The following is a 20935-nucleotide window of genomic DNA, read 5'->3' on the forward strand; positions in this document are numbered from 1 at the left end:
ATGACCTCTGCATGTGTATTTCCCACCGTAAAGCATGGAGGAGGTGGTGTTATAGTGTGGGGGTGCTTTGTTGGTGCCACTGTCAATGATTTATTTAGAATTCAAGGCTCTGGTAGCCACACTTAACCAGCATGGCTAACAGAGCATTCGGCAGAAATTTCACCATCCCATCTGGTTTGGGCTTAGTGGGACGATCATTTGTTTTTCAACAGGACAATGACCCAACACACCTCCAGGCTGTGTAAGGGCTATTTTACCAAGGAGAGTGATGGAGTGCTTGCTCAGATGATGTGGCCTCCACAATCACCCAACCTCAACCAAATTGAGATGGTTTGGGATGTGCCGGACCACAGAGTGAAGGAAAAGCAGCCAACAAGTGCTCAGCACATGTGCGAATTCCTTCAAGACTGTTGGAAAAAAGCATTCCAGGTGAAGCTGGTTGAGAGAATGCCAAGCGTGTGCAAAGCTTTCAAGGTAAAGGGTGGCTACTTTAAAGAATCTAAAATAGTTTGATTTGTTTAACACTTTCTTGGTTACTACATGATTCCATATGTGTTATTTCATTGTTTTGATGTCTTCACTATTATTCTACTAAGTAGAAAATAATACAAATAAAGAATAACCTTGAATGAGTAGGTCCTAAAACTTTTGACCGGTAGTGTAGGTCATAGTCCTTGGACTGCGTCACAGTAATTCTAGTCCCACTAAGCAAATGGTACCTTCCCAACAATTAAAAATACACTATGACAGAGTTATTCATTTGAGTGTGGTGCATATTGTTTAATATTATAGAGGATATGCATGTACTCATTTAGTTCTTACCCAACAACATTCTATCAGTAAAATAATACAAATGTAATAACCAAAAGTCCACATTCAGTTAGTAATTCAAAATGTAAAAAGTAAACATGTATTTTTATTGAGGCCCTCATGAATTGATATAGCACAGTAGATGCATCCCTTTTGTAAAATACTTAAGACATAAAGCTATATTCAGAAACTCAGCTTATTGATACCCCTCCCAATCATATATGTTTTCAATTAACAATAATTTGTATGATTTCATCCTGAGCCAGGAAGCAACCTTCAAGAAATACTGTCAAATCTCCCAAGTGTTCAGTGGAAGCAATTCATTCCTCATCAGCAGTTAATCATCTAACATGAAGGACTTTGGATGATGTTTTATATACGGCACGTTACTGTGAATTGTGATGGGTCACATTTGATACGTTTTATCTCATTCCTTTTTTTTGTGGTAGGATGGAGTAATAAAAAAAAAAAAAAGTTAAATATCCATAGTGATGCCCCGTCCCGCTGGTCCAGTCCTGTTAGGGGTCAGGCTGCAGAGGTCAAGGGGACCTGAGGGAGTGGCCGAGTCTGCCGAGCTCAGCTGCAGCACACTGGAGGTTACAGCCTTGGGGATACTTCAGGTAGTGATGGTGTGTGTGTAGAAGTGAAATTTAGAGTTTCATTGTCTCTAGTGTCCTTATCTTAAAAAATAAAGAATAATTATCAACAAAGAAAAAAAATCCTCTAAGATGAGCTGCTGGTCATAGGTTCATGCGTAAATGCTCGGGCCTCTTGGCCATGACGGGGTAGGCCTGTTGTTTGAACTGGGACAGGTTGGACCCAGTAGGCTGGCGGATGGGTAGGGGGGCTGAGGCCTCAGAGCTGGCCTGCACATCCATCTGTTCTGGGGGTGACACATACATGACCTGCTCCTGTGGCGACTGGAGACATAGAGAGGATCCGCCGGGCATCAATGGGCCCCGGGGCCACACGTCACCGGCAGAGAACTTGAGAGGGCTGAAAAGGAATAAAGGACATACCCTGACTATGTGGTGATGTGGCATACTCAATGTTGTACAAGATATGTAGGAACAGCTGAAGAGGCTGAAATGACAGAATACCTGACTGGTGTTCTTGGGCTCCCCAAAAACCGTCGGGGTGAGCGGATTTTTGGCTCGAATGAGAACTTTTCCTTTACATTTTCCAGTACTGATGGAGCAACATACGTAAAGCCCTGCAGGAGCAATGACAGAGGGGTTACTGTCACCAGTACTGCCTACCAAGGTATAAGGAGAAATTAAGGTGAATTCTGTCATATCATGATTTTGTCTTATGAGCAAAATTAATACAAACACATATACTACGCGATAAGACAGGTTCCGAATTTATGTGAAACATCACAGCACAGCTGAAAAATATATGGCTTATGGAAATCATAAGAGGGCGGTTTACGGAGATAGGTAGGATGGAGAGTAGCCGAGGGGTGGGTTTAAATGCTCATGTTCTATAATAGTTAGTACTTATACATTATGTTTTCAGTCATATCTAGATGTAATGTATGTCAATGTTGCTATGTAAAAAAAAAGTGTAATGTGTATGTTACAAAATAAATAGCTGTAAAAAATAAAAACATGTCATCTCTAACAAGATATGTAGCAGTCTTACCAGAAAGGCTTGGTTGGCGCTTTCACTAAGCGTAGAGTCGTCTGGGCTGTCTACTGGTGTTTGGCTGGTGAACTTGGAGTCAAACTGGCTCACATCTTCAGCAGATTGCTATGGATACAAGAGATCAGGTATGTTACAGAGTCTAATGCCTTTGAGAGCTGGAAAGGTTGCTTAAAACAAACAGAAGCTCTTCTGCTTACCAGGAAAGGCTTGAATGGAGCCTCCACTTTCCTGGCCAGGAGCTCTTCCCAGTTAATGTGTCGGAAGAAGGGATGAGCCTAAGGGAAGATTAGCAAACAAAATATTATAACAATAGCATTTTAATTTCAATACTTCCCAGTCCCCTATCACTTTTGAACACTTCTATTTAGGGTAATATTTTGTTGTATTGTGATCAGAGGCTAGAGACAAAGTGTTGCTTGCCAGAATGAGGTAGAATCTCAAACTCAAGGTTGAGGTTACATTTGTCTTGGTAGCATCAAGTCACTCCATCCAAAAATGTTCCACTCCTTCTCTTGTTCTCACCTGCACCTCTGTAGCATCTCCAGCCCCTGCTCCAAGTCTTGATGAGGCATTTCTCTTCAGAAGCTGAAAAACAAGAACAACTATAAATACATATGCGATAACCAAAATTAAAATAAAATGGTCAAATATGTTAAACAAATAGTCACCCTTTTCAGGAGATCTCTGGCTTCTTGTGTGAGGTAGGGTGGGAGGTTCAGCTTGCATTTTAAGATTTTGTCAATGGTCTTCTTCCTGTTTTCACCAGTGAAGGGTGGCTGCATTTGAAAAATAAAATAACTTTGGGTCAATACTAGGGCTGTGGCAGTCATGAAATTCTGTCAGCCGGTGATTGTCAAGCAAATAACTGTTGGTATCACACAGTAATTGACCATTAACATATTTAGCAGATCGTTGGAACATCTACATTTCAAAGTCTAATAAATCCATGTAATACCTTCACAAAAAATACACTTTAGACAGGTCTAAAGAAACATGACATGAAGAAAATGTCTATTTCAGAAAAGAACAGCATACTCTGAGTGGTCCTTACGTTGACAAGATGGAGCCGGAGAACAAGGCTGACATTTTACGTATTCCTAACCAATTGTGTTTTTTTTAATAGATTCTTTGCATTGTTTAAATGAACTTGTTTGTACACAATGTTTCTGCTACCATCGCTTATGACCGAAAAACCTTCTGGACATCAGAACTGCGATTACTCACCACGGACTGGCACAATTATTTTTTTCCTTTAACGACTCTGACGTGAATGGCATATTGCTTTCCTGGGAACAGGCCCGCTTTCAAGGAGCGGGACTCTAAGCTTAGGAAAAAAAATCATTCTATGCCCTCCAACGAACAAACAGGCAAAGCGTCAATACAGGACTAAGATCTAATCGTATTACGCCGGCTCTGACACTCGTCGGATGTGGCAGGGCTTGCCAACCATCAGACTACAAAGGGAAGCACAGCCGAGAGCTTCCTAGTGACACGAGCCTACCAAACAAGCTAAATTACTTCTTTGCTTGCTTTGAGGCAAATAACACTGAAACATGCATGAGAGCACCAGCTGTTCAGGAAGACTGATCACGCTCTCCACAGCCCATGTGAGTAAGACTTTTAAACAGGTCAACAACAGAGATGCTTGTTCTAGATCCCAAGAAACAAAGAGATCTTCTGTTGAATCTGAAAATTAATATTAATGGTTGTACAGTCGTCTCAAATAAAACTGAAGGACCCTGATCTCTCTTTTGACGAACATATCAAGACTGTTTCAAGGACAGCTTTTTTCCATCATCGTAACATTGCAAAAATCCGAAACTTTCTGTTAAAAAACGATGCAGAAAATTTAATCCATGCTTTTGTTACTTCTAGGTTAGACTACTGCAATGCTCTACTTTCCGGCTACCCGGATAAAGCACTAAATAAACTTCAGTTAGTGTTAAATACGGCTGCAAGAATCCTGACTAGAACCAAAATATTTGATCATATTACTCCAGTGCTAGCCTCCCTACACTGGCTTCCTGTCAAGGCAACCCTATTACAGGGGCTGAGTCACTGGCTTACTGGTGCTCTTTCATGCCGACCTTAGGAGGGGTGTGTCACTTGAGTGGGTTGAGTCACTGACGTGATCTTCCTGTATGGGTTGGCACCCCCCCTCAGGTTGTGCCGTGGCGGAGATCTTTGTGGGCTATACTCGGCCTTGTCTCAGGATGGTATGTTGGTGGTTGAAGATATCCCTCTAGTGGTGTGGGGGCTGTGCTTTGGCAAAGTGGGTGGGGCTATATCCTTCCTGTTTGGCCCTGTCCGGGGGATGTCATCGGATGGGGCCACAGTGTCTCCTGACCCCTCCTGTCTCAGCCTCCAGTATTTATGCTGCAGTAGTTTGTGTCGGGGGGTCAAGAGCCAGTTTGTTATATCTGGAGTACTTCTCCCGTCTTATCCGGTGTCCTGTGTGAATTTAAGTATGCACTCTCTAATTCTCTCTCTCTCGGAGGACCTGAGCCCTAGGACCATGCCTCAGGACTACCTAGCATGATGACTCCTTGCTGTCCCCAGTCCACCTGGCCGTGCTGCTGCTCCAGTTTCAACTGTTCTGCCTTCGGCTATGGAACCTTGACCTGTTCACCGGACGTGCTACCTGTCCCAGACCTGCTGTTTTCAACTCTCTAGAGACAGCAGGAGCGGTAGAGATACTCCTAATGATCGGCTATGAAAATCCAACTAACATTTACTCCTGAGGTGCTGAATTGCTGCACCCTCGACAACTACTGTGATTATTATTATTTGACCATGCTGGTCATTTATGAACATTTGAATATCTTGGCCATGTTCTGTCATAATCTCCACCCGGCACAGCCAGAAGAGGACTGGCCACCCCTCATAGCCTGGTTCCTCTCTAGGTTTCGGCCTTTCTAGGGAGTTTTTCCTAGCCACCGTGCTTTTACACCTGCATTGCTTGCTGTTTGGGGTTTTAGGCTGGGTTTCTGTGTAGCACTTTGAGATATCAGCTGATGTAAGAAGGGCTATATAAATACATTTGATTTTGATGATTTGATATGTCTAGTGCAAACCCAACACCTCTCATCACCCCGAGAACATTTTGGTGGCATCATCATGCTGTGGGGATGTTTTTCCATCAGCAGGTACTGGGAAACTGGTCAGAATTGAAGGAATGAAGGATGGCACTAAATACAGGGAAATCTGTTTCAGTCTTCCAGAGATTTGAGACTGGGACAGAGGTTCACCTTCCAGCAGGACAATGACCCTAAGCATACTGCTAAAGCAACACTTGAGTGGTTTAAAGGGAAACATTTAAATGTAATGGAATGTCCTAGCCAAAGCCCAGACCTCAATCCAATTGAGAATCTGTGGTATGACTTAAACATTGCTTTACACCAGCGGAACCCATCCAAATTGACGGAGCTGGAGCAGTTTTGCCCCGAAGAATGGGCAAAAATCACAGTGGCTAGATGTGCCAAGCTTATAGAGACATACCCCAAGGAGACTTGCAGCTGTAATTGCTGCAAAGGTGGCTCTACAAAGTATTGATTTTGGGGGGGTGAATAGTTATGCACGCTCAAGTTCAGTTTTTTTGTCTTATTTCTTGTTTGTTTCACAATAAAAAATAATTTTGCATCTTCAAAGTAGTAGGCATGTTGTGTAAATCAAATGATACCCCCCCCAAAAAAAAAAAAATGTACACTGCTCAAAAAAATAAAGGGAACACTTAAACAACACAATGTAACTCCAGGTCAATCACACTTCTGTGAAATCAAAACTGTCCACTTACGAAGCAACACTGATTGACAATACATTTCACATGCTGTTGTGCAAATGGAATAGACAACAGGTGGAAATTATAGGCATTTAGCAAGACACCCTCAATAAAGGAGTGATTCTGCAGGTGGGGACCACAGATCACTTCTCAGTTCCTATGCTTCCTGGCTGATGTTTTGGTCACTTATGAATGCTGGCGGTGCTTCCACTCTAGTGGTAGCATGAGACGGAGTCTACAACCCACACAAGTGGCTCAGGTAGTGCAGCTCATCCAGGATGGCACATCAATGCGAGATGTGGCAAGAAGGTTTGCTGTGTCTGTCAGCGTAGTGTCCAGAGCTTGGAGGCGCTACCAGGAGACAGGCCAGTACATCAGGAGACGTGGAGGAGGCCGTAGGAGGGCAACAACCCAGCAGCAGGACCGCTACCTCCACCTTTGTGCAAGGAGGAGCACTGCCAGAGCCCTGCAAAATGACCTCCGACAGGCCACAAATGTGCATGTGTCTGCTCAAACGGTCAGAAACAGACTCCATGAGGGTGGTATGAGGGCCCGACGTCCACAGGTGGGGGTTGTGCTTACAGCCCAACACCGTGCAGGATGTTTGGCATTTGCCAGAGAACACCAAGTTTGGCAAATTCGCCACTGGCGCCCAGTGCTCTTCACAGATGAAAGCAGGTTCACACTGAGCACATGTGACAGACGTGACAGTCTGGAGACGCCGTGGAGAACGTTCTGCTGCCTGCAACATCCTCCAGCATGACCGGTTTGGCAGTGGGTCAGTCATGGTGTGGGGTGGTATTTCATTGGGGGGCCGCACAGCCCTCCATGTGCTCGCCAGAGGTAGCCTGACCTCCATTAGGTACCGAGATGAGATCCTCAGACCCCTTGTGAGACCATATGCTGGTGCGGTTGGCCCTGGGTTCCTCCTAATGCAAGACAATGCTAGACCTCATGTGGCTGGAGTGTGTCAGCAGTTCCTGCAAGAGGAAGGCATTGATGCTATGGACTGGCCCGCCCGTTCCCCAGACCTGAATCCAATTGAGCACATCTGGGACATCATGTCTCGCTCCATCCACCAACGTTGCACCACAGACTGTCCAAGAGTTGGCGGATGCTTTAGTCCAGGTCTGGGAGGAGATCCCTCAGGAGACCATCCGCCACCTCATCAGGAGCATGCCCAGGCGTTGTAGGAAGGTCATACAGGCACGTGGAGGCCACACACACTACTGAGCCTCATTTTGACTTGTTTTAAGGACATTACATCAAAGTTGGATCAGCCTGTAGTGTGGTTTTCCACTTTAATTTTGAGTGTGACTCCAAATCCAGACCTCCATGGGTTGATAAATTTGATTTCCATTGATCATTTTTGTGTGATTTTGTTGTCAGCACATTGAACTATGTAAAGAAAAAAGTATTTAATAAGAATATTTCATTCATTCAGATCTAGGATGTGTTATTTTAGTGTTCCCTTTATTTTTTTGAGCAGTGTATTTTAATTCCTGGTTGTAAGGCAACAAAATAGGAAAAATGCCAACGGGGGTGAATACTTTGGCACGCCACTGTAGATGTACATATTACCTCAACTAACCGTTGCCCCTGCATATTGTACCGTACACCCCTGAATATGGTCTCGCTTTTGTTATTTTACTGCTGCTCTTTAAATTACTCGTTACTTTTATTTCTTATATATATATTTTTTACTGCATTGTTGGTTAGGGGCTCGTAAGTAAGCATTTCACTGTAAGGTCTACTCCTGCTGTTTTCAGTGCATGTGACAAACGTTTTTTGATTTGATGTTAGGTCCTGATGTGGCTAAGGGCTAGTTCATTCAGTAAACAAGATTTGCTTAGAATTCTGTGGCATTATTTTATAGTATGAAGAATACGGAATGAAATAAATATTTAATCCAAAAGATTTGCACATGCAGCTATTCTGTGTTGAGCGGTTAACAAATAAATAGGTACTCCTATATGCTTCATTTAGAGTTATTAATGTAACTTTAGTTCTACAAACATTAGGCTATAAGTTTTCATTTTTAATATATTGTAAGGCTGCATGATGAGACTAGTACTGATTATTTTTTAAAAGTAACTTGAAAGGCATGAGCTCAGCTTTGTTTTTTTTGCGCAGACTGTACACACTCCAATAGTCTCTCATTCACAATTTGACAAGCACTTGATAATGACTCGAATTTCCCGGCGGCATTCCCTTTTTGGCTGTAATGCACCCTGAAAAAACCCATGCCTTTTGCGGCCCGCAGTGCTGCCTTGTTCCAGTCTACCTTAGTGCTGCGCAATCCGAAGGGCCTCTCACTCACATGGCTCTCCATCACGTGATTGGGTCTTTCTCACAGGCTACAAGTGAAGACAGACACCAGGGACGCAACTACACGTGTCCTCATCCAATTCAGAGGTGTATATTGAAGACAATGGAAGAACTTTCCACATTTACTTTGTCAGCTAACAAGATGAGTAGGCCTAACAAACAGCAAAAGCACTAACCTATGTCAATCTACTATCCCCCATAGTACAAAAATGTACCTATGCTATTGGTCAACTTGACCTTCTGCGCGAGAAAGAAATATTCCAAACATAGTCTGAGAGTTGTGGGATGGGATAGATCCCATATTTATACAACCACTAGCATCAAAAAAACATTTTTTCACAATGTGACTGACCAACAGAACGTTTAGCTTCAAATATTGATAATCTATTACTTCACATTATAAGCGCAGCAATGCACACATGGCAGTAGGCTATAAGCGCGAATGGTCCATTAGCGGGAAAACACCATTATCAAAAAGTGACTGCAAATGCAATTATACATGTACTGCTTTTATTAAAAAGGAGCATTTATATGGTGAAAATTATCTTCCCCAAACTTGAAACTCAGGTGCTGCTTATGTATGCCAGTTAGGCTCTAAACACCTTGTAAAATAGATTAATGTGCTTCATTTTAAGAAGTTATTTGGCCACTTCAGTTGTGATACACGCCGTATCAAAACATACAGGCCTTTAGGGTAGGCTACATGAGGTATGCGACTATGATTAGAAAAAGCTGTAAAAAAATAACATATGCTGATATTATCACCCATCAAACTATTCTGATTTCATCTCGTCTTTACATATTCTAAATAGTATGTGTGACATTTGCTTTGATTTAGAATGGACCATTATCATGCAACTGTCTCAAAACTTGGGCAGCGGGAAAAAATATATAGTAGACCTAGCCTATAGAAAGCTGATGGGATCCTCCTCTTTTGATACATGGCCATCACTCTGTTTCCTCGTGCAATCAGAGTGATTAGAGGGACAATAGTGTGCTGAGTACTGGCAGTTAGCAAGTTTGGTAAGCTACTAATGACCATCAGCAGCATCAGAGAGCTTGGAGAAGCCTAATTACCGTGACTAAACGGTCATGTGGAATTTGATTGCCTTCATGACTCGGGACCGCCATTGTGGCAGTAATACGGTCACTACAACACCCCTAGTCAACACCGATTGATTGTAACAGAAGTTGTTGTATTAATACGTCATTATAAACAGAAGTCTATGAAAGAAGTTGTGCACTAACCGCTCCAGTCAGCATGTCGTACATAAGCGCTCCAAGACTCCACCAGTCCACTGCTCTGTTGTGTCCACTTCTCATCAGGATCTCTGGAGCCCTGACACAACAAGTTTTTTTAACACATCTTTTCATGATAGACTGAGGCAGTAACTGAGGCAGTAAATAGATTTTAAAAAATAGCAGCTTTCAACAGATTTACATGAACAACAGGGTGTGTATTTTACAAAGTGTGACTTACATGTACTCTATGGTGCCACAGAAAGTATGGGTGACTGTGCCGCCGTGAATGGACTCTTTACACAGCCCAAAGTCAGTCAGTTTCACATGGCCTGGAAAAACACACAATACAGAAACACTACAGCCAATTTCACTTTGAGGTGGACATGCAGAAAATTTTCTAAATTACATTTCCTGCGGACTAAATTAAATGTTAGTCACATGCGTTGAATATAACAGGTATTCACCTTACAGTGAAATGCTTACTTACGAGCCCCTAATCAACAGTGCAGTTTTTAAAAAATACAGATAAGAATGAGAGATAAAAGTAACAAGTCATTAAAGAGACACAGTAAAAAAAATAAAAGTGTAATAGTGATATGGGGAATTTTTTTTAGTTCGTTTTTTTAGTTACATATCAATTAAATTTTGGACAATATTATACCAATATTTGACTCCAATTATCAATTTATATTTGTTTGCTACGGTAGGTAGCATTAGCTAGCGCTAGTCAGCAGTACCTGCGCCAAAAATTTGTTTCATCCTATAGCTTGTTTTCCATCTTCTTAAATAGTGAGCCAACAAGTTTTCAGCACTTATTTCCATGACTGATCAAAACTTGCTTTCTCACACTCCGTCTCTCAGCAGCAGACTTAAGGTGAGCAATATTTTTGGAACATCAAATCGCAATACATATACAATTGTGAAAATCGCAATAAATATAGTATCAGCAGCTAAGTATTGTGATAATATCGTCTCATTAGGTCCATGGCAATTCCCAGCTCTAATGTCGAACATGAAGTGCATATACATGCACAAATGTGGATGCATTTACAGCTAATGTAGCATCAAACATTGTCTGCAGTGCACATGATTGCAACTCAGGACATCTGTTGTGACATCTTTTCCCAGCATTACCTTGGTTGTTAAGCATGATGTTTTCAGGCTTCAGGTCTCTATAGATGATGCCTTTCTGGTGCAGATGGCCCAGAGCCATGGAAATTTCTGCCAGGTAAAAGCTGCAGATAAGAAACCACATTTACATTGTACACATACACTGATTTTTACTAAATTATTTTCTGTGCCAGACACAGCCAACACCTGGTAACCTAATCTTAAGTTTACTGCTTTTGTAAATAGCATTTTCCCTTTCACCAACTAACATACTGGTGTAGGTTATTCCAAATATGTGTCTTAATACAGTGGATGTAAGAAAACAGACTGGTATGACAACATTGCCTTTTGTCATCTCTACTCACCAGGCGGTGTCTTCCATAAAAATCCCCTCTCTTTCCAGTTGCATAAACAGCTCTCCACCTGAAAAGTACAACAAAATTCAAACTGAAACAGACATAAAAAATTTAAAATAAGAACAGTGTTGCACAAAATAGTTGTGGGGAGACTACACCAAATTAACTCTTTCACCCATTTAATTTTGAATTCTGACTGACTTCCACATACCATACATTCCAGCAGACAGGAAGGGATGGTGGACAGGATGTAGGCACTATTACATACATTATGGTTAGATGCAATGAGCAGAGGAGGCCCATTAAGTGTTCATGTAAATCATGCAAAGGCCAACGTCCTGTGTGAAACAACAAATTCAGATGATTTGAATCATATTTTTTGTGAAACCATCCCTTGGTCTCAGAATAAGAGAAACCATCTGCATGACTGGGACTGCTAATGTGTAAAGAGATTCAGTCGGACTGCCCAGCTACTCTTGAGCAACAGGAAGAGTGTGAAAAGAATGGATGTTTATCTATCTGCGTGACTCCTGATTTACTGACCGCTGAGGTACTCCAGGATGAGGTACAGCTTGCCCCCCGTCTGGAAGGCGTAGATGAGATCCACGATGAAAGGATGCTTCACTTCCTCCAGAATGTTCCTCTCTGCCTTGGTGTGGGCCGTGTCCTTAGCATTGCGTACAATCATAGCCTGCAAGGCCCCAAAACATTTATGACCATTAGTCATGCTAATACCGCTAGTCTGCCATTCAAAAAGCCACATGATAAAATACACTTCATTATCAGTTCTAGAAATGCCACCACTTTAAAGAATGTGCTAACATTGACTTCAGTGTTGCTTAGAACATTTCTGTTCGAAATTAAGCAATTGGCTTTTCAGGGAATTTTTGCTGCATAGCTTAGGGGACAAATCTTGATGAAGTGGTATGTGACAGCATCTCTCATTAAAGTACATTTCACTGATCAAGCAAAAGCACAATCTATTGTGCAACATCTAATGGACTGAAACAGCTTCTGAAATGCCAAGACTGCAGCAGTGAAGATGGCAAACTACCAAAAACACCAACAGGCTTCAAGGAAAGCCAATATTTGCACAGAAGCAACATAAAACAATGTTTATTTGTCATATTTACTAAGTTTGAGACAAAATTGAGAGACTTGATAAATATGCCTGCTGCCAATTATGAACTAATTGTAAATAAATGTGTCTTTGAATATTATTTTTAGGTACCTTCTTTAAAACCTTCATGGCAAATATCTTCCCCGATGCTGCTCCAGCAACTTTTCGAACTTGAAAAACCTAAAAAAAAAAGAAGGGAAGAACCAGTTCAACACAATGGGCCAGGCCAAATAATGACAAGTTTGAAATTGAATTTTAATAAAACCTCATAAAAGCCAATGAAAACGCATTTTAAATGGCTCTCAGGGGAACAGCACCGTACCTTTCCATAACCACCCTTTCCCAGCACCCGCAGCAGCTCAAAACACTCTGGCCTGATGTTCTCTTTTCCTTGGTTGACGTTGTCCTCAGATATCTCAATCTTCTCACAGTCGTCCATATTGCTGGGGAAAGAAGTAATGTATGCTCACTGACCGAAGCACGGTACAATTACTGTGACAACTCAACATAATTATTCATCTACCAGGCATCCATAATGCTAAGGGTGAACACTTACAATTCAAAGCCGCTGCACTGGTCCATGAAATCGTTGATCTGAGCCTGACAGAAAATGTCAATTAGAACATTGTAAAAATAAATCTGCTTTATAACTGAAATCACTGCAGAGCCATATAACAGCAGTAGCACTTCATTAGATTCAACAGGAATGTTGATTATATTATTTTTAAAAAGTGTTACATCTTAGATGCAAGGATATCATCTGAAATCAATGCAATGTTAGCTAAAACATTAACTCAACATAGACCAACATGCGAGAGTATACCATCATGTGAAAGAAGGTTAAATTCAAATCTGTTTTGTTCACATTTCAGAACCCTAGATAGAGGATCTTGAGCTGTAGACTGCTTTTTTTGTATCTCGACAGCTTTGGAATTGACCCCAAACTTAGATTTATTTTGTTATGTTTACAAATCTTTATGGAGATAAACATTTTACACCCAAAAAACATGTAACGTGATATTTAGTGTAGCCCAAAATCCTTGCCAATGGGCACTGAACATGAGATGTTCAATAGAGTACGAAATGTTTATGATAAAATGGTCATTCTTGGTAGCTAACTGTCAGAGCATGAATAGAGTTCGTTCATACCATGTAAACTGTAAACATGGCCCTATACAGCCAATTTACTAGCTAGCTATCACAAATAGTTCACAGGTAGGTCTATTAGAACGGCGAATGTCCACTATAACCAATCATTAAATCTTGTCCAAATTGGGATTTGCATGTGTCCACATAAGGACCTCCAGTCCATATTGTTCCAAACTGCAGAAGTACCAAAATAAACTGTTGCACGACAGCAACCAAAGCACGCTTGCCTTTGCTGCACATTGTCTAGCAGGCTTTAAAATATAATATTCAATATTCGCATAAAGTATGCAAATATATGATTTGTATAACTACTATCTCCCAACAGCTGAGAACAAGTGACAGCTCATGAGTGTTAACTGGCTGATCTGTGGCTAGCTAATGTTAGAAGGCTAGCTTGGAGCGTTGTCAAAATTGGGCCTAAAGCATTGGCAACAAACCAAGACGTCGGGCCTATAGCTAGCTAGCATGGCTATCAGCAATTACATCGAACACTCGTGCAACAATACCCGACAGAATCGAGAAAATTACCTCCTCGAGCTCATCTTCGGAGACATTTTCCTCCGGCTGATCCAAATCGATGTCGAATACACCCGCCATCAATGCTTTCGTTCAGGTTCAGTCGGTGAGAATAGCTCGCGCTCATCCGCCTCATGGACAAACACACATCGCCGCCGCCATAACCGGCTACTAAACAGAGCATGCGCACCACACAACCAACCAAGTGAAGCGCCGATATGACAACACTGTGTTTTCATTTCTTTGCGTGGAGATACTGTCCATGGACCACGTCTTGAAGAGGTGGTGGTGGACAACGTGAGGAGAGAGGTGGTTGTATTTTAAGACGGTTAAATGCTCTACTAACAAAAAAGCTGTTAGAATTGTAAGTATATGCATGTCCCTTAAGGTCCTTGTGTAATTGTAATGTGAAAATTGTACCCCCTAGCTCGATTGTCCCTTGTTTGTAATCTATGTATGCTTGTGTTCCCTCGTGTGCTTTATGTATTGATTTGTTGTTAATAAAAAAATATATATTAAAAAAAGTGAGGAGAGAGGTGGAGCGCTATGACCATATGGCAGGAATCATGACATGATCAGTGTGGCAGGGGGCACAAGGTCAAGGATGGGCACATACGCCACTCGGTGTCTCCTGGAAGACTACCCAAATTCCTTCATCCTCAACCACCTGACATGGCCCTATGGCACTGGAAAGGCAAGAGGCTTGCTTCAGCAACTGGAAAACATCACAGATCTGGCAGATAAAGGCCTACAATTTATGTTTTACAAACAGACATATTTCCTATGTTCTAAGAAAGTAATATTTCAAAGCATTTTATTTTTACATTTTAGTTGTTTAGCAGACCTTCTTATCCAGAGCGACTTACAATTAGTGCATTCCTCTTAAGATAGCTAGGTTACAAAGGATTGACACGGTTACAATAATATAATTTCTGAAGCCAGAAACATCATCATCATCAGTACTCTTTGGATGACCAGTTTTCACTAACTGCTGTTTTGTCCAGAACTACACCTCTGTGCTCACGCTGTCACACCTCTGATGCCATCCTCGTTCACAAAAATGACACAGTGCACAATATCTTTACCCAGGTCATGAACATCAACACATATCATTCAGTGACTTCAACAAAGTAATCGCCCACCAGCTAGGGAGTGTTCTGCAGTCTGCACTCACTGGTGACTTCCACGGTGTCTACAATAGAAACCCCATAGGTGAGCACTGAGCATCAACACTACTGCAACAAATAAACCAGTGTGTCAAAGTCTTGAAGTTGCATATCACACACTGTGCACTGTGTTTCCATTTGAACTGATGAGCGGCCTGGTGTGTCACCCAGAGTACAAGCTGCTCATCTTCTGCAACATTCCCCAGGTGTCCAGCTCCTCCATGGCTTACAGCGTGTTCACCTGGCCAGGCCTGCTCCAACACCAACATCAGATGCTTACTGCATTTTGCATGTTACTGTTTAATAAAAATAAAATGAAAAATAAAAATCTCTGTGTAGCCATAGTGCATTTGTCAGAAATGAGTGCTGTACTAGTTTTGAACACCATGGGGAAGCATTGGCTAACTATGAAATTCAAAGGTGTGAAATTTCAAAACAATTGACGTCCCCGTGCAGCTCAATATGGGCCTATTTACAGTACCAGTCAAAAGTTTGGACACATCTACTCATTCAAGGGTTTTTCTTTATTTTTACTATTTTCTACATTGTAGAATAGTGAATACATTAAAACTACAATATAACACATGGAATCATGTAGTAACCAAAAAAGGGTTAAACAAATCAAAATATTTTATATTTAAGATTCTTCAAAGTAGCCACCCTTTGCCTTGATGACAAGGCATCAAGGCATTCTCTCAACCAGCAAGGCACACATTCTCTCAACCACCTTCATGAGGTAGTCACCTGGAATCCAATATACAGGAGTGCTTTGTTTAAAGTTACAGTGACTTATGAAAGTATTCACCCCCCGTTGGCATTTTTCCTATTTTGTTGCCTTACAACCTGGAATTAAAATTGATTTTTTTGTGGGTTTGTATCATTTGATTTACACAACATGCCTACTACCACTTTGAAGATGCAAAATATGTTTTATTGTGAAACAAACAAGAAATAACATGAAAAAACTGAACTTGAGCATGCAAAACTATTCACCCCCCCAAAGTCAATACTTTGTAGAGCCACCTTTGCAGCAATTACAGCTGCAAGTCTGCGAGTTCAGTGTGTCAAATTGGAGGGCCTGTTGTCCGGACCTCTGGCAGTCTCTATGGGGGTGCCAAAGGGTTCAATTCTCGGGCCGACTCTTTTCTCTGTACACATCAATGATGTCGCTCTTGCTGCTGGTGATTCTCTGATCCACCTCTATGCAGACAACACCATTCTGTATACCTCTGGCCCTTCTTTGGACACTGTGTTAACTAACCTCCAGACGAGCTTAAATGCCATACAACCCTCCTTCCGTGGCCTCCAACTGCTCTTAAATGCAAGTAAAACTAAATGCATGCTCAACAACAGATCGCTGCACGCCCGACTAGCATCACTACTCTGGACGGTTCTGACTTAGAATATGAGGACAACTACAAATACCTAGGTGTCTGGTTAGACTGTAAACTCTCCTTCCAGACACACATTAAGCATCTCCCATTCAAAATTAAATCAAGAATCGGCTTCCGATTTCGCAAAAAAGCCTCCTTCACTCGTGCTGCCTAACATACCCTTGTAAAACTGACTATCCTACCGATCCTTGACTTCGGCGATGTCATTTACAAAATAGCCTCCAACACTCTACTCAGCAAATTTAATGCAGTCTACAACAGTGCTATCCGTTTTGTCACCAAAGCCCCATATACTACCCACCAATGCGACTTGTAGCCTCTCGTTGCTGGCCCTCGCTACATACTCGTTGCCAAACCCACTGGCTCCAGGTCATCTATAAGTCTTTGCTAGGTAAAGCCCTGCCTTATCTCAGCTCACTGGTCACCATAGCAACACCCACTCGTAATGCACGCTCCAGCAGGTATATTTCACTGGTCATCCCCAAAGCCAACACCTCATTTGGCCACCTTTCCTTCCAGTTCTCTGCGGCCAATGACTGGAACGAATTGCAAAAATCACTGAAGCTGGAGACCCATATCTGCCTCTCTAACTTTAAGCATCAGCTGTCAGAGCAGCTTACCTATCAATGTACTTGTACACAGCCCATCTGTAAATAGCACACCCAACTACCTCATGCCCATATTATTATTTTTTTTGCTCCTTTGCACACCAGTATCTCTACTTGCACATCATCATCTGCACATCTATCGCTCCAGTGTTAATGCTAAATTGTAATTATTTCACCTCTATGGCCTATTTATTGCCTTACCTCCCTAATCTTACTACATTTGCACACATGGTGCATAGATTTTTTGTTTGTGTTATTGACTGTATGTTTGTTTATCCCATGTTTAACTCTGTATTGTTGTTTTTGTCGCACTGCTTTGCTTCATCTTGGCCAGGTCATAGTTGTAAATGAGAACTTGTTCTCAACTGGCCTACCTGGTTAAATAATGGTGAAATAAAAAAATAACTAGTAGCCTATAGTTGATATTATGTACACTTATCTGGGTACCCTGCTTAAAGTTCTATCCATAAGGGAGTACCACATAATACTACAATGAGGACTTGTGAAACTCAGTAGATTGGTGAGTTGTAGTTGACAGCATTGGCAATAGGAATGCTCACTGAAGAAAACAATACTGTAGACATAATCATAGGCTGACTCATGATATTGTTGGCCTAAAAAGTTAGCCATAACTAGCTAGCTACCTAGCCAAGCATCAAGTTGTAAACAAACAAGGTACACTATGACTAGTTGCTAACTAGTTGGATATATGCAATTGCAGTCAAATACATAGCTGATATAATAGAAATTCATATGTTTAAGGTAATGGTAAGATATTAACTGAATTATTTATATCTTAAAGGTAATGTTATTTAGATAATGACTAAAAGTATTCTACCCTGTCACTGTATAATGGAGTGAAATGTATTTGAATCATAAGACTGGAATTCTTATGATTGTGTGTGCATAGGACAAGTTAAGACTTACCATTTAGAAGTTAGAAGTATAGGCGAGACAGTGTGTGCCTAAGAAATTACCGAGAACAATTCAACTGTGTTTGACCCGACCTGGCTAGAACTCTGAGAAACTTATAAGAGGACAGGGAGTACTTCTCAAGGTTTCCCTAATCTCGGGGGAATGGAACTGTCGGCTGGGTAGTGATACACAGTGGTGAGAACTCTGGAGAAGGATACAACTCACCAACTGTTCGTGTGTATGTATGTGCATAGGATATCTACTGTTTGTGTGGAAGTATGTGCGTAAGTAAGGAGCAAGGTATAAAATGGATGTCTTCAGAACGTTCTCGTGAATTGTAACTGTACTAACCTTTTGCATAAGCTGAGTCTTTGCCTAATTATTATTAAACCCATGGTCTTACAAACCTTGGGGATTGGTCAAAGCTATTGATTGTTAGTTATTATCATTGGGGTTGAACATTCTCGTGACAATAGCTAATGGTGCTGAGGTGAATAATAATAAAAAAATCTCACAATGACAGACATCACTACAAAACAAACTGAACCTAGCAAGCCAGTTAGCCAACATTAGCTGCCACCATGGTGTTCTCGGGGTGATGAAAGGTGTTGGGTTTGCGCCAGACATAGCATTTTCCTTGATGGCCAAAAAGCTAATTTTTAGTCTCATCTGACCAGAGTACCTTCTTCCATATGTTTGGGGATTCTTCCACATGCCTTTTGGCGAACAGCAAGTGTGTTTGTTTATTTTTTCCTTTAAGCAATCGATTCTTTATTGGCCCCTCTTCCAAAAAGTCCAGTTCTGTGGATTGTACGGCTTAAAGTGGTCCTATGGATAGATACTCCAAACTCCGCTGTGGAGCTTTGCAGCTCTTTCAGGGTGATCTTTGGTCTCTTTGTTGCCTCCCTGATTAATGTCCTCATTGCCTGGTCCATGAGTTTTGGTGGGCGGCCCTCTCTTGGCAGGTTTGTTGTGGTGCCATATTCTTTCAATTTTTTAATAATGGATTTAATGGTGCTCCGTGGGATGTTCAAAGTTTATTCTGATATTTTTTTATAACCCAACCCTGATCTGAACTTTTCCACAACTTTGTCCCTGACTTGTTTGGAGAGCTCCTTGGTCTTCATGGTGCCGCTTGCTTAGTGGTGTTGAAGACTCTGGGGCCTTTCAGAACAGGTGGAAATATACTGAGATCATGTGACACTTATTAAATAAAGTCCACCTGTGTGTAATCTAACTAATGTTGTGACTTCTGAAGATAATTGGTTGCACCAGATCTGATTTAGGGGCTTCATAGCAAAGGGGGTGAACACATATGCATTCACCACTTTTCAAATGTTTTTGTGTGACTATTTTGTGTATGTCCATTACATGAAATCCAAATAAAAATCAATTTAAATTACAGGTTGTAATGCAACAAAATAGGAAAAACTGCAGGGGGATGAATACTTTTGCAAGGCACTGTAATTTGTGGAATTTTTTTCCTTCATGCATTTGAGCCAATCACTTGTGTTGTGACAAGGTAGGGGTGGTGTACAGAAGATAGCTCTATCTGTGTGAATCAAGCCTTCATGGTCAAATTGGTGCAAAGAAACCACTACTAAAGGACACCAATAAGTAGAACGTACTTTTTTTGGGCCAAGAAACACAAGAAATGGACATTAGATCGGTGTAAATCTGTGCTTTGGTCTTATGAGTGCTAATTTGAGATTTATGGGTCCACCCGCCGTGTCTTTGTGAGACGCAGAGTAGGTGAACGGATGATCTCCGCATGTGTGGTTCCCACTGTGATGCATAGAGGTGTAATGGTGCTTTGCTGCTGACACTGTCAGTGATTTATATAGAATTCAAGGCACACTTAACCATCATGGCTACCACAGCATTCTGCAGCAGTAAGCCATTCCATCTGATTTGCGCTTAGTGGGACTATCATTTGTTTTTCAACAGGACAATGACCCAAAGCACACCTCCAGGCTGTGTAAGGGCTATTTGACCAAGGAGAGTGTTGGTGCTGCATCAGATAACCTGGCCTCCACAATCACCCGACCTCAACCCAGTTGAGTTGGTTTGGGATGAGTTGGACCGCAGACTGAAGGAAAAGCAGCCAACAAGCCAAATAGTGTCTAACTATTATGGGACAATAGACATTAATAGATACTGGTTGATTCATTCAAGAATCTCTATTTCTATATCTATAGGTGGATTTCAGGATCCGACCCTATATACCCCCTGGCTTTCAGCATGTGGAAAAACCCAGTCCCCTTTAACAAGTATACGTCTCCTACACTGGTCAGCAACAGCCAGGATCTGCTGAGGCCTCTGGACCACATGGGGTGGATAGCTTAGAATATGTTTGATCCAGGTAAGGTTAGGCACATAATGTAAAAAAAATTTTTTTTTAAAAAAGGCATGCATGCTCACTTATTTAGATTTTTTCCAACAGCATGAGTCATTGTCAATCATTGCAAAAAGATTGGTAATTGCATTTTACTGTTCTAAACTGCCTCATTCCCAGGCTATTGGGTATATTGATATGGTGTCTCTGCTTGTGTCTCTGCTTCCACAAGGCCTACATTCATCTGTACACTAAGTTTGGGATCTCGGAGGAAGATTTCCTGAACAGGTAATCTCTAGCGACAGTCAACTTTGGACAAGTAAGATACTGTTTGGGATCCAATCCGACCGCAGATTTGGACAATGCACTTTAAAGGTCATTTCCGATAGTCATCATATGCAGCATTTACTGCGAATGTGTTCTCTGAACATTGCCTATAAAACATGCATTGCAGACAAAGC

At 41.5% G+C, this 20935-nt stretch overlaps 1 protein-coding gene and 1 pseudogene across 1 annotated transcript; one reads left to right on the plus strand and one right to left on the minus strand.

Moving 5' to 3' along the window:
* Window positions 1-755: 755 nt before the first annotated feature.
* LOC110503989 (ribosomal protein S6 kinase beta-1) lies at window positions 756-14282 on the minus strand. The gene is made up of 15 exons (XM_021582705.3): window positions 14069-14282; window positions 12948-12991; window positions 12714-12834; window positions 12503-12571; window positions 11815-11962; window positions 11281-11338; window positions 10940-11040; window positions 10044-10134; window positions 9812-9902; window positions 3126-3233; window positions 2980-3042; window positions 2655-2732; window positions 2455-2562; window positions 1911-2023; window positions 756-1806 (listed from the first exon to the last, which is right to left on the minus strand). The coding sequence occupies exons 1-15, from the start codon at window positions 14135-14137 to the stop codon at window positions 1551-1553; spliced, it is 1518 nt and encodes a 505-aa protein (XP_021438380.1). The 5' UTR covers window positions 14138-14282; the 3' UTR covers window positions 756-1550.
* LOC110503368 (tubulin delta chain-like) lies at window positions 14140-20766 on the plus strand (annotated as a pseudogene).
* Window positions 20767-20935: the final 169 nt, after the last annotated feature.

The sequence above is a fragment of the Oncorhynchus mykiss genome, chromosome 24, assembly GCF_057628025.1.
Source record: "Oncorhynchus mykiss isolate SJ-2025 chromosome 24, ASM5762802v1, whole genome shotgun sequence".
NCBI lineage: Eukaryota > Metazoa > Chordata > Actinopteri > Salmoniformes > Salmonidae > Oncorhynchus > Oncorhynchus mykiss.